The following is a 14631-nucleotide window of genomic DNA, read 5'->3' as shown; positions in this document are numbered from 1 at the left end:
CCCGTATATGTGAGAGAGTAATATTGAAAAATAGAGAGTCGGACTACTTGGTATACTTTGCTCTGAACTATAAGCAAAAAACAATATTAAAAACGGAAATGGACCAAAAGCTAACAAATTATATGAAAACACAAATAAGCATTTAAGTTTAAAATATGCTGGAAGAAATTCTCAAATTGTTAAAACTTTCTGAAACGAATGAATAACTTGTTCAGGGATGGAACGATCATCAAAAGCCACAATGGGGTCATAATTGTGCAACGAAAATTAAACTAAATGAAAAAAATTGTTTAGACAAATAGATACTTGAAGAAATTCTATAAACTAACCTTTAGTAACTAAATGCTTATTAAATTTAAATAAAACAAATTATTTTAATACTCCATGTTACAACTAGACGATAATCGGTCGGTTGATTTCTTATAACTGACCTTTATTTATGTAACGGACCGACCACGAAGACTCCAATCATCTAGAGGCGGTGCTACCTGTAGTACCGGACATGCTCAGGGAAATTGGGATGGTTCTTGCCTCTATTTGATTGTACTAAGTTCGATACATAATTTATTTAAAAATTAGGTAGCAAATTTCCAAAGCGGATAAGGTGTTATTACCTCTCCATTGATCTTCACCCACCCTACCATGCTAACTCATGAATATCTTGGACGGAACTAATACTAACCTACCTGAATACTGAGTTATCACTATACATAAATTAAATTGCATGATTCACTTCAGCAAGTGTTTTGTTACAAAATGCAAGTAATTGCTTGCATATTCTGTAAACTTTTACCATTCACAAAAGCAGCGAATCGATATGAGTGTTTTGAATATACGCAGTGTTTTTTGAGTAAATATACACTATCCTATATGAGTATATTTAAATTAATTTAACCCTTGTGTGAATGGCAAGGTACCCGGGTACCTTTGGCGTTTTCAGCATAAGTTTTTTTTACAGAAAACGATTGTCCACATATTTGAAACTTCTTGAGAACTCCTAACTATTAATAAATTTTAAATGATCATTATTTTTTAGGTTAAAAATTATTTCGAAAAGTCTTGGTGGACAAATTTTCATCTTACACCCTTAACGGTATGGCAAGGTACCCGGTACCCGGGTACATACATTAAATACCAAAAAACTATTATTGCAAGTATATTTTTAGTGAAATCTTACTAAAATAAATATTGGACAGTTTGATGAATGCTCATTACAAATTTGTTTGGAATATCTGGTGCTTTACGTGTTTTTTTGCTTCATAGTTGGGAGAATACGTGAGAACTCCCTACTATGGGAGTACGGCCGTATTTGTTATTTTTTAGCAAATTGGAAATGTTTGACGTCGAATCTTCAAAATCTTTCCCAAGCACACTCTGTATTGCAGATTTGGCTGATGATTTTGGATTTCTAATGCATTGTTGAATGTTTCCCTTACACATTTCAAAGCTTAGCTCTTTCAAAAATTGTCTACGATATATGAATAAGATGGCAATGCTGCTACATCTTTAGTATTATAAAATAATAATGGGAATCGATTTGTCCTGCGTTTGCTGGAATATTTGCCTAATAGTTTGTCCATGCTGTCAACTCCTCTGGTTTTGATGTAATATGTAATAATTTAAGGTTTAGCAGCATTAAACACTTATATTATCTAAAGTTATACAACCAAAAAATAAAAACATGAAAAGCACAACAACAACCTGTCTTTACGTGGCTGCATATTCCCTGGCAGAAACTGTTTGTTCTTTCTTACTGTTTCCACAAGTATATAGTTAGTTTTTGCTAGCTCCAAGGATGTAAAATAGTTTTCCTGAGTTTTTGTACGAAAAAAAGTCTATAGCCGTTTTTTGACCTATATTTGTTTGACATCCGCCTTCTGATGGTTTACTGCATCGCAAGCCCAAAATATGTTGATGCCGCAATATCCATACAATTGCTCATCAATTGTAATGCACTCAGAAGGTTTTTAACTCTGACGTAAATTATCATTCAGAATCATCCAAATATCTTGGGTTCCATCATTATCAAATCGTATGCACTCCATTTGATTTTTGGACGCCAGGGTAAATAAGAATTCATATATTTGTTGTTCTGCCTATTTCTGTGTTTTAGTCGTTTATTTTTTTTTGTCCTTCAGAGTCTTCATTAGTTTCTACATTTCCTACTAATTCAGTATCTGAAGCTGCTATCTCATTTAATTGTGGAATATATTCTTCATCACTTTCAGAATATATCATATCTTCTTCACTACTTTCACATTCATATAATATGTTACTTATATCTATCGAAGTAGTATATCTTTTAGAATGAACTATTGCATTAGAATGCATCTTATTTACCCTAAAATTGTACTTAAAATGTTAATTTCACTCGGTCAAAAGCGAATATAGACTACAAAAATACTGAAATTAACATCTATTGAAAGTCTAAGAGTTATTTTCAGTGATTATACACATATTTTCCACAAAAAAATTTAGTTTTTTTTTTTTTTGTTTTCTTTTCCATAGAAAAACATTCTACAGAAAAATATTTTATTCGTACAATAAATTTAATACATTTCAATTTCGGCCTCAGCGCCCTTAAGGCTTTATTGAGGCAAGTTGGCACAATAATTCATTGTTAAATATACAAATAAAATATTTAACTTAAGTTAAACAATAACTAAATTATAATAAATATATACAAAAATGGTTTAAACAACAAAAAAAAAATTTTATTACAAAAGCGTTTCAAAGTTGTTAAATAAACGTTGTTTGCAAGATGATTTAAATAACGAAAATCGATTAATTGATTTTAAATCCACAGGTAAATTATTAAATTTTACAGCACCTACGTAATCAATGCGTTGCTTGGTTGATTCTAATCTACATCTAGGAATCATTAAATTTGTTCTATTTCGGGTGTTAATATTAAATTGGTGTTGAGAAAATGTAAAGCTTTGGTGACCAATATGGTTAATGCATTTAAAAACAAACATTAGTACCTGATACTCATGCAATCCATAGATTGGTAAAATAGTTTTGCATATATCTTTGTACAATGTAACAGTTGAAAACAGTATTGGTAATCTGAAAATAATTTTTAATGCTTTATTTTGCATGCATTGAAGAGATTTCAGTGAATTGTTGTTTTTATTGTGAGCATATATAATTGCTAGGTAATTCAAATGAGATTGGATCAGAGATTGAAATATCATCATCTTTGATTTAACATCAAGTTTATTCTTTAATTTATATAGAATTCCAATTGCCGGAGCTATTTTCTTTTTCAAATCATGCATATGTATATCCCATGACAAGTTACTTTGCAATGTAATTCCCAAATACTTTACATAGTTTCCAATACTATTTCCATATAGGTACCCGGGTACCTTGCAATGCTGTTAAAGGTGTTTTTTGCCATTCACATAAGGGTTAAGACTGTATTTAGAAGGATTTTTCTTGCATATTTAAATTTTTTCAATATTTTTTATTATTTCGCATTCATTGTATCAAAATAAAACGAAATTTAGTTCTTGAACCACGCGCGAAAATTTATTTAAAACAAATTAATGCTCTGATTTTATCTTATGATTCAACTTATCGTTTATGAATCATTTGAATACTTTGCATACAAATCAAAACACAGTAATCATTTTTGTGCTGTTATTGTTAACGGCATTTAAAAAATGATTGTGTAAGGTAAGGTTTCCAGGCAGCCGCGAAGTGAAGAAAGGAAGAGCAGCTCACGTGGGTCCAAAGCTATATGTCCCTTTGTATTACCTGAAAGTAGAAAGTCAGAAAAGATAGAAGTCAAAAGAAAGAAAGAAATAAAGAAGGGGAAGATTGAAAAAGTTGAAAGGAAGATGTCCGAAGAAAGAGGGAAACAAGATATTTTTAAAAATTGCGTACCGAAGACTTGGCGGTTATTAGGTCACTCTAAAGAGATCCCCATGTCTGGTCTTTTTAACCAATTACTGCTTCTTATAAAGGCATTAATGCCATCTAGCCAAATTCCAAAGTAATTAAGATTTAAACAATTATTTTGAGTAAACATATATATATGGTTATAATTAATTATGTACCTGTTATCAATATGGTTATCAAAAACTTCTCTTAATTAAGTAAAAAAAATATATTTTTTTTAAGCACTCATTTGATTTACATTTTTTATTATATTAGCAACACTATTTCTGCTTTGTAGTTGACAGAAATAGAAATTAGTTTAATTCGGCTACATCGACATGAGTAGTCGTGTGGCAGTGTAGCTGTGCTGTCGTCAAAATAATCGTCTTCATATAAACGTGTGCATTTTATTTTTGACAGATTGAAGTTGGTAGCCTGCTGTCTTGAATGTGTTTAATGCATCAAAAAGTCCAACTTTTTGTTAACTCCGATTTCAAAAATTTTAATGCCATTCAATAGTAAACACATTGAAACTAAGGTAGCCAAAAAATTAGATAAAAATATTGTCAATTGTGTGCGTCAAATATTTTATGTCATTTTATAAAAAATGTGATTTTTGTAAATTTGATCAGAAAAATTATCATTACTCGAAACTATTATCGACAATTTGATGATTTCTTTTTTGTTATGTTTTTAGGATAATAGTCTTTAAGAACTGGTATGATTTGTCAGATATTGCAATCAAAATATAGTAACCTATTTTAGATGGCCCAATAAGTTCTTAATTATTTTGTAAAGGGTTCCGATAACCCCGCTCCTGGTATGGATATTATAGCCAAAAAACGAAAAAATCCCATTTTTGGGATTTTTCAAGATTTTTTTAGGAATTGCGGGATACTTGATAACAAATTTCAAAATTTGTTTTCATTTTTGCATTTTAAATAGAAAAATCTACATAACTGTGAAATTTCATTAAAAAATATTCATAAATAAAAATTTTATTTCAATTTGAAAAATTTGTATCTATGCAAAATTCAATAAAAAACATTTTTTGTCATATTTTTCAAAAAAGTATTCCATGAATTTTTTAATTGTCAAAAGTTATATACATTTTTGAAAAGAAGACAAAATCCTCTATCCATTGATATATAATATGTCTACCTTATGTTTTTTACGTGTCAAATAAATTACGGAAAACTAAACAACTCGCTGAGAATTTACCTAGCACTGTTATTTACATTCATAAAAATGTTGTTATGTAGGTAACATGTTTTTTTATGAATTTCTATGTTAGGTAAATTCTCAGCGAGTTGTTTAGTTTTCCCTAATTTATTTGACACGTAAAATACATAAGGTAGACATGTTATATATCAATGGATAGAGGATTTTGTCTACTTTTAAAAAATTATATATATTTTGACAATTAAAAAATTCATGGAATACTTTTTTGAAAAATATGACAAAAAATTATTTTTATTGAATTTTGCATAGATACAAATTTTTCAAATTGAAATAAAATTTTTATTTATGAATATTTTTTAATGAAATTTCACAGTTATGTAGATTTTTCTATTCAAAATGGAAAAATAAAAACAAATTTTGAAATTTGTTATCAAGTATCCCGCAATTCCCAAAAAAAATTTTGAAAAATCCCAAAAATGCGATTTTTTCGTTTTTTGGCTACAATATCCATACCTGGGGCGGGGTTATCGGAACCCTTTACAAAATAATTAAGAACTTATTGGGCCATCTAAAATAGGTTACTATATTTTGATATCGAGTATGCGATTTGAGAATTTTTGCCCTAATGTTGAATTTTACATAAAAAATAGGCATTTTTTGAATGGACCTGATCCCGTCGGTATCAAAAATTATAAATGTTTTTTACATTTAAAATATTTGGCTTAAAGTTAGCTTTTCAAAAAGTACAAATTCATTATACATCCTCTTAGAAATTTTTTAGATAGCTTAAAAAGAATAAAAGTACTTTTTTCCCAAAAAAATTGCGAAAAATCGCCTTTTTTAATTTTTTTAAATTCAAATGAATATAACTTTGGACTCAGCCATAATTTTTAAACACTTCTTTCTTTATTTGATATATAGATCTATTGTTAATTCTATAAAAGAAAACTGGAGTAGGGTGGGTAAAAATGTTGAAAATTAAATTTTCAAATGCGAATATCTCCTAAGCTATAAGAGATAATTGATAGCTACGTTTATGTAGTGCTCGACGAGGAAATTCTAAATGTGCAATTTTTTTTTTAAATCGTAACACAAACGAAGAAATAGGATCATTTTAAAAATATATACCAAGGTGTCCTACTTTGGGAACCCCTGGTCCCGCTCCTGGTGGGCTCGTGAGGTCCAAATTCAAAACTTAAATTCGACTACACTACCTCCTTGCGCATGTGAAATTTCATTCAAATCGGCGTAAGGGTTTAGAAGTTACAGATTTATTTCCATCTTTTTTTATTCTCATACCACTGTGCGTCAGTAAATTTTAAGACCTTATGGAGGTAAAAATAATCTCTTAGGAATAAAACACAGTTTAAATGTTTTTTTTTTTTATTTTAACTTTTTATTTATTTATTGAATCTGCCTATCATTAGGCCTAACAATAAGTTATTAAATCTTATAACTAAAATTAAAACTAATTGCTCTCTAAAGAGAGCATTGCTTGATGCATGGACCTCATCTTAGCGGGGTGGTAGATCTCCTCTACAAAGCCTTGATCTGGTTTGGCCCAAAGCCGAACGGATTTGGGTGGGATTGAGTTTCAGTATATATTTATCGCGGACTTTCTTAAACTCATCCTTCACTAGTGGCACTTCCAAGTCCCTGTGGATGTTTTCAAGCGGATTTGGGTGGGATTGCAGTTTCAGTATATATTTATCGCGGACTTTCTTAAACTCATCCTTCACTAGTGGAACTTCCAAGTCCCTGTGGATGTTTTCATTTCTTATGTACCATGGTGCACCCTTCTGGTCCTAAGAATTTTCGACTGGGCCCTCTGTATAAGCTCAGTACTGGAATTTCTGGCCGTTCCCCACAATTGCATTCCATATGTCCAAATTGGTTTTAAAATGATTTTATACTGGTTGAATTTATAGTCCAGGCTTAACTTTGATTGGTCACTTATTAACCAGTGAAGGCTAGATGCTTTTAACTTCATGTGAAGTCTCTTGGTTTCTATATGACGGCGCCAAGTAAGTATTCTATCTAAGTGAATGCCAAGGTATGTAACATAATCGGACTGAGGTATATTAACTTTGTTAAGTGTGACAGGTGGACAGCATCCCCTCCTCAGTGTGAACGTAACATGTTTGCTTTTTAACTCATTTACACGTACTCTCCATTTGTTTAACCATGTTTCCACACATCTTAAGTAGCCATCTAGTATACTAGATGCTATATATGGGTTTTCATGCGCGCTAATAATTGCGTTGTCATCAGCAAATGTAGAAATAGTCAATTCATCGCTCGTAGGCAAAAAATTTTATGAAGGAAAAAAAAATTCGGGTCAAAAAATATTTTTCCCGATTTTGACCCATTGTAGGCCCAACTTACTATAGCCTTATCTACATCGTTGCAATGGACTTTGAAATATGTATCATTAGATATCCATATTGTCTATATTAATGACTTAGTAATCCATATATAGATCAAAAATAGGTCAAAAATCGAGGTTGTCCCGGTTTTTTGCTCATATCTCCGTTATTTATGGACGGAGTTTGCTGGACGGATTTTAAATAGCAAACTTTTCGAAAGCATGTCTGACGGAATTATTGAAGATTTTGATCCCGAGATATCTGGGGTCTTCAGAAAATTGATTTCAACTAACAGGCGGACAGACATACGGACATGGCTTAATCGACTCCGCTATCTATAAGGATCCAGAATGTCGGAAATGAAAAATGTAGAAATTACAAACTTGTATATACCCTTCTCACGAAGGTGAAGGGTATAATAATGACTAAGTCGAAAGTTATATGCATTTGAATTTATAAAATTTTAAAAAGGCGATTTTTCGCAAATTTTTTGGGAAAAAAGAACTTTTTTTCTTTTTAAGTTATCGCAAAAAATTTCTAAGAGGATATATAAGGAATTTATACTTTCTGATAGCTAAGTTTTCATAAAATATTTTAAAAGAAAAAAAATTTAAAAATTGTTGTTACCGAGGGGACCATTCAAAAACACCTATTTTTTATGTAAAATTAAACTTTAGGGCAAAAATTCTCAAATCGCATATTCGATATCAAAATATAGTAACCGATTTTAGGTGGCCCAATAAGTTTCTAATTAATTTGTAAAGGGTTCCGATAACCCCTAATCTGGTATGGATATTATAGCCAAAAAACAAAAAATTCCCATTTTTGCAATTTTTCAACACTTTTTTGGGAATTGCGGGATTGCTGATAATAAATTTCAAAATTCGTTTTTATTTTTCCATTTTGAATAGAAAAATCTACACAAGCCAATTTGATTTAAAGTAATTTGTTTCAGTATGAAATTTTGAAATGCTTTATAAAGCTGTAATTTGTTTCAGTATGAAATTTTGAAATGCTTTATAAAGCTGTCTACCTCTGGGATTCATTAGTCGAGAGCCCCAGTGAGTATGTTTGGCATTATAGTCGCCACATTCCAGAAAGCGACCTCCTAGCGTGCTAAAGAATTCTTCAAACTTCTCCTTGGTCATTGAAAAGCGTGGTGGGCAATTGATCACGCTTATATTTAAGTCTCCAGCAAAGCTTTCCAGATGAATGGATGTTGCTTGCATATAGTCTTTTGAGAATTCATCTAGGGGATAATGTTTTAAACGATTTCTAATTAAAATACCAGTGCCACCATGTGCCTTACCATCAGGATGATTTGTACTGTAGAATGTATAACCCGAAATATAAAAGTTATACCTATTGATAAGATGAGTTTCCGAAACCAATAAATAAAACCAATAAAAAAATATTTTTATTATTGAGAGGTATTGAGAGATTTTTCTATAAAAATCCTCAGTGTATACGACTATTTTCGTCTCTTGAACATCGCCTTTTCTTATTGGAACAATATGGAAATTATTTTTTCCAATGAGTTCAACAAATGTTTTGACCAAATTATTCGAGCTGGACTCACGCAGATATATTGGTGGTGGCTTTAATGATTTCTTTTCGTAAGCACCATCTTTTATACTCTTATTATTATTGTTATCCTCGCTCAAGAGTGCGAAACGATTGTCTATCAAGGGATTATACACTATCTTCTGTTTCTTGACAGACGTTCCCCATTATTTTGGGGACTTAAATTTCTTTTATTAATACTTACATATCTAAGCATACCTGGTAGTACTGGTGATTTCAATTTACTTATATTTGGCTCTTCAGTGTGCCATCATTATTTATTGTTGTTTGTTTAGTGTTAAAAACATTCAAACTCTCACTATTCTTTGTTAGTGGATCAGAAGTTTGTTTATTAACAGTATTTGTCTGTGTTTTTAAAACTGGTATAGTTGTTGTATTTAAATTATCTTTTATGCTTTATTCTAAACATAAATTGGTTGGTGATATTGTTTGTGTATTATTTTGTTCGTGTAATTATATCATGGGTGAACAAGAGCGTGCTCTCTCAGCTGGTTTGGCGGTTAATTTATTTTTTTGTTTTGATCACTCTCCCCGTTAAGAAATATGTAGGCATTTCTGCCGTTCATACTGAGCCTCCTCTCATCATGAGAATTCATGTGCTCTTTTAAAACAAACAAAAGGAATTAACACTTTATTTTTCTTTTTTTTTTAAACAAAATTGCTTTTGCAAATTTTTGTATTTATCACTAGACACAAATATAATTTCGAAGCATCCAATCGCTAATTTTTAAAATTTTTATTTGCACTAAAAAACAATCAAATTTTGATAAAATCGCGGAGCGAATAAAATACACGTCTGTTTGTAGACAAAACAAACATTAACGTCATAAATTAAATCAAAATAATTAATTTTTATTAAAGACCAAAACCCTCTATCTGATCATTTCATACATACACATTGAATATTTTTGAAAAGCAAAACCCTCTATCTATCATGAAATCCACAATAATGTAAAATTTTAAAAACCAATTATATGTGAGATTCAGTAGGTGCTTTTAAAAAATATTGTAGAATACCGAATTTTAATAACTCAAATAATACGCCTGCTTAATTGTTTGTTTCGCTATAAATAAATAATATTTTTATAAAAAATTTAATTGAATGAATACAACATTATTTTTTTCACATAATTTTGACGATTTTTAAAATAAAATGCCTGACAGCACTGATCACATAATTCCATTAATTTATTTTTAGGAGAGATTTTAACAACAGAGAGAAAATTAGACAGAGAAAATCAAGCGGAGCATATATTGGAGGTAAGTAATTTTTTTAATGTATTATTTAATCTTAAGATTTACATGCAAGTAACAGTTCGAAAAACTCAGTACATTCACACTTTTGCACAAAAATAGGTTAAAAATGTTGAAGTTAATAAAAATACCTCAGACCATTAACGTGTTTCAGGCCACTTGAACAATAATTCAGAGTTTAAAATTACTACTATATCAGTAAAAAAATTGCTAAATAGTTCATAATTTTAAATCAAAACTGCAACAAATATTTAACAAAATAATATTTCATTATATACGTGCTAAAATATAAATACTATTTACGAATTTCATATATGCGCAAGCTTCATGGTAGAATTATTTGCGCAGTATTCCAAAAAATATTTTGCTTTACAAAATATTTTACTTTGCAGCTGGAACACAGAATGAAAATTTTTCACTTTTAAAACATAAATCATACAAGCGTGAAAATCATAAACTGCAAACGATATGCGCAGTAAAAAATTAAAACAATGGAAATATGGAAGATGCTAAATGTAGACTGCCAAACCATACGAAGTTGAAAAATGTAAAATACGAAATTGTGCGAAGTTCAAAATGTTTAAAGCGAAAATGTTTATATATAAAATATTTCCGCCACATATATGGCATTTCGTCGCATATAGTCAGTTTTTCTTTCTTAAGAGACAGACGTGTTTTTAGCTCGCTCCGTAGTTTTATCGAAATTAAAAGTGTTAAAAATATTTAAAATTAAAAATATATACAATATTTGGCGATTTGGACGCTTAAAGAAAAATAATAAAAAAACATTTGTGCACCTCAAACTGTGTAAAAAAATAAAAACAAACAAAGAGTGCAACAAAAATTTTTAAATTTTTTTTCTTGGAAAAGTTCACTAAAAAGTTCCAATTCCTGGAGTCCACTGTGACAAACCTTTTATATTCATGACAATTTTAGACAATTTATCCTATTGAAATCACGAAAATTTATTTACATGTGTAATTTAGGCATGAGGCATGTGTAGTTTATAATTGTCTTGGTGGCAACACTGGTACTATGTTCAACTTGAATTTAAAAGACGTTTTTACTTTCATGGATGTAAACCTAACACTTGTAGTAGAACACCAGCTGAGAACTGTTCCAATCGAATTAAGATTTTAAAAATTATAGTCAAATAAAAATTAGGTATACCACATTACCCGAACGTACTCTAAATCCACGGTAGGCGTAACCTGAACAATATGAATATTGTTCAGGTTACGATGATTTTCGTCAAACAACCCGAATGTGAACAAAAGAGCGTAAAAATACACACATTTCATTCAGTTGCTTGATGTTGTTGTGGATATTTTATTTTTTACCCAAAAAAGCACACAAATTAAAAGCCTCTATTTGCACACACAGAACGAATTATTGCTAAAATATTTTCTAACAATCGCCTGTCTGAAACTAATTTTATTGTCTATAAATATTTTTATAGATTCTATTAATGTTTATGTTTGATTTTTATTTTAATACAACACTTGGTATAAGACAACAACACAAGCAAGTAAATAGGTGTGTTTGTTGTTATCATGTGCATCTTACTCACATTTGGTAATTTCGTTTGCATGCGTGTTTTTAACATGAGTTGATATAATTCTCACTTGGTTAAAAATATTTTTTAAATAAGTAGTTTTGTTTTTGTCAAAGACTTTACAAAAATTGTATGATGTATGATAAACATCTAAAAACATTAAATACTGTTTTAGATGTTTATTTATTATTGTTTTCTTTACTTAGCTTTTTCTTTCTTAATTTTCTTATTTGTATTTTTTTTTTCTCTATTTTCCTATTTTCTTTTTTTCTGATATTATTATTTTTTAAAAAAAATTTTATTGGTTCTACTATACCAATTTAGCTTAAAAATTATTTTTTGGACCAGACACAAATTTTACTGTTTTAAACAAATTTTTGTTTGAAATTGTGTTGTAAATTCAAACAACTTTTTTATTAAATATGATACTTTTTTTAATTGAAAAAATATTGATTTTTTTTTTTAATTAAATTTTTGCAAAATTTCTTGTTTGAATTTACAAATTTTGTGATAGGTCCTAATTCAAACAATATTTTGTCTGATTGAACAAATTTCTTATGCGGTAAAGTAATCGCAAGTCTTTCAAGTATGGATATTTCAACATACAAATGAGTATTAAAAACATTTTTGTTGAATCAAATCAAATGCAATCATTAAGATTAAGAAAAGCTTAATTCTATAATAGTTAACTTTAATTATACATTCATCAATATTACTTTATATTGATAATCATTAAACAAAATATGTGTTTAACAAATTAAACACGAAAAACAAATATAAGTTTTTTTTTTTTTAAAAAAAAAATTAATGAATTTTAAGAAAACAACAAAAGAAAAATTAATAAAATTTTTTCATTTTGTTAATTAATGAATTTAAAAAATGAAAACCAAAAATTTGTAGACAAAAACAAAAAAAATAATAAAATCAAATAGACTGATCACCTAATTTGATTTTATCATTTTTTTCTCATATAAGGGAGGTGTAGTGCCAACTCATCACCCATTATTATATATAATATTTTAACTTTATTTCTTAATTGTAAGTTACTTTAATGTTAACTTAACACCCATTATTATTTATATCGTTTATTATTCTTGATATACATATAACTAACTCCTTTATACTTATTGCTTAATTGTAATTTGTCCTCTCACTCTACATAATGTCTGTATAATTGAAAATCTTATATTTAACAAGTGTTAATATAAATAAGCTTAAACATATATTAGATAAAGAGGCTGCAAGTCAGCCATAAAACAACAGTCAATTCAATCGGAGTTTCTTTTAAATATGTCACCATCCACTATACTATATATATAAATCCCCAATTGTTCGATACCAACATTTTTGTAATTCCTTTAGTTTTGCATTTCCCAGAAGCTGTTCAAATTAATGAATTTAATGAAATTGATAAGGAATTTATGCTTATAAGGCAAATAAAAGATGGTGATAAAAATGGCATTCTGCTGTTTTACAAACTTGGTCCTATATTCAAAACCCTCTGTCTTTGATATTCACGAAAATTACTTTTTGATGGTAAAACACCCCTCATCTATGGTGTGAATTTCTTAAGGTAAGGTCAGACTACGCAAATTATTTGACACAAAATGTTTCATGTGTTTGATCAAAACTACATCAAATAATTCATGGGTTGATTTTGTGGTCACACTGTACTAGGGTTCTTCGGTTTTTTAATAATAACCGGTGAACCGGTTTTTTGGAAAAATATTAAAACGCCTCGAAATAAGAAGAAAAAAAGTTTTATTTATTAAAACAAAAGCAGTTCATGGAAAACATAACAAAACAAAAAAGAGATCATCTTACACATAAATAGGCCACACGTATTTTTGTGTCCACCAATATTGATGAAACTATATGGTATAAATGGTTCTTTCTCTAGATCTGTATAAAAGTAGTAAAAATCGTTATAAAGAATGTATTCTAATAACAAAAAATAAGAATAAATACTTTTTAATTCTAGTTTTGATTACTTCTTTTTCTTTTGTTTTTATAAAGCTAGGACTTGAAAATTATCTTTCACTCAGGACATATAGTTAACAAAGCATTGAGTAAGTTTTCAAGCTTTCCAGATCGCTTGTGCCATTTTTCTAAATATTAAAAGTCTTCTAATTAATTAGATTTTAATTATTTTTTAATGTTTTTATACACCAAAATTCATAAAAACACACTTTTAGAAAAAATCGACTATTCGAGGACAAAAACCCGCTTTCTTCGATATTCGAAATGTGAGCTTTTCAAAAAACCAAAATCGACATAACCAAAAACAAGTAACAGAGCTATATTCGGCTGTGCCGACTCTTATATACCCTTCACCAAAGTATACCTTAATTGTATGTTGAAAAAAATAACAACAAAAATAAAAAAAAATAAACCAAACGCACTCAAATACATACAAATTATGCACGCGTGTGTTTGATTTGTAATTCTCATTTCATTCCACATTGTAGATTCTACCCAACAACAACATTCTACAATGTAGAATGTTGTTGTTGGGTGTTTGTGCTTTTTACGTATGATAGAGTTGCTCATATGAGAACTCATTATAAACAACTCTCTCTATTTTGTTAGAGAATAAGATTTACAAAGAAACAAAATAGAATTGGTGAATATACTCAATTGGGGTATTCACACGGTAGTCATAAAGTCGTATGTCATAAAATAATAACACGAACAAATATGACTGCTGTGAGCAACCCTCATAAGTTAGTGTGCTATTTCAAATTTGAGTCAGCTGATAAAAGAAAAAAACAATTATAAACAATTACAAATATTTTTAATAAAAAA

General features: G+C 29.2%; 1 protein-coding gene across 1 annotated transcript in view; it reads left to right on the top strand.

The window, feature by feature from the left end:
* kug (kugelei) overlaps window positions 1-14631 on the top strand; it is a 733937-nt gene that overhangs the window by 143857 nt on the left and 575449 nt on the right. The window contains exon 6 of the mRNA XM_065505961.1: window positions 10216-10277. Within this exon, the coding sequence (XP_065362033.1) occupies window positions 10216-10277 (62 nt within the window). The remainder of the gene's footprint in view (window positions 1-10215; window positions 10278-14631) is intronic.

This window comes from Calliphora vicina, chromosome 3, assembly GCF_958450345.1.
Source record: "Calliphora vicina chromosome 3, idCalVici1.1, whole genome shotgun sequence".
Lineage (NCBI taxonomy): Eukaryota > Metazoa > Arthropoda > Insecta > Diptera > Calliphoridae > Calliphora > Calliphora vicina.
This window is presented reverse-complemented; position numbering and strand designations above follow the sequence as displayed.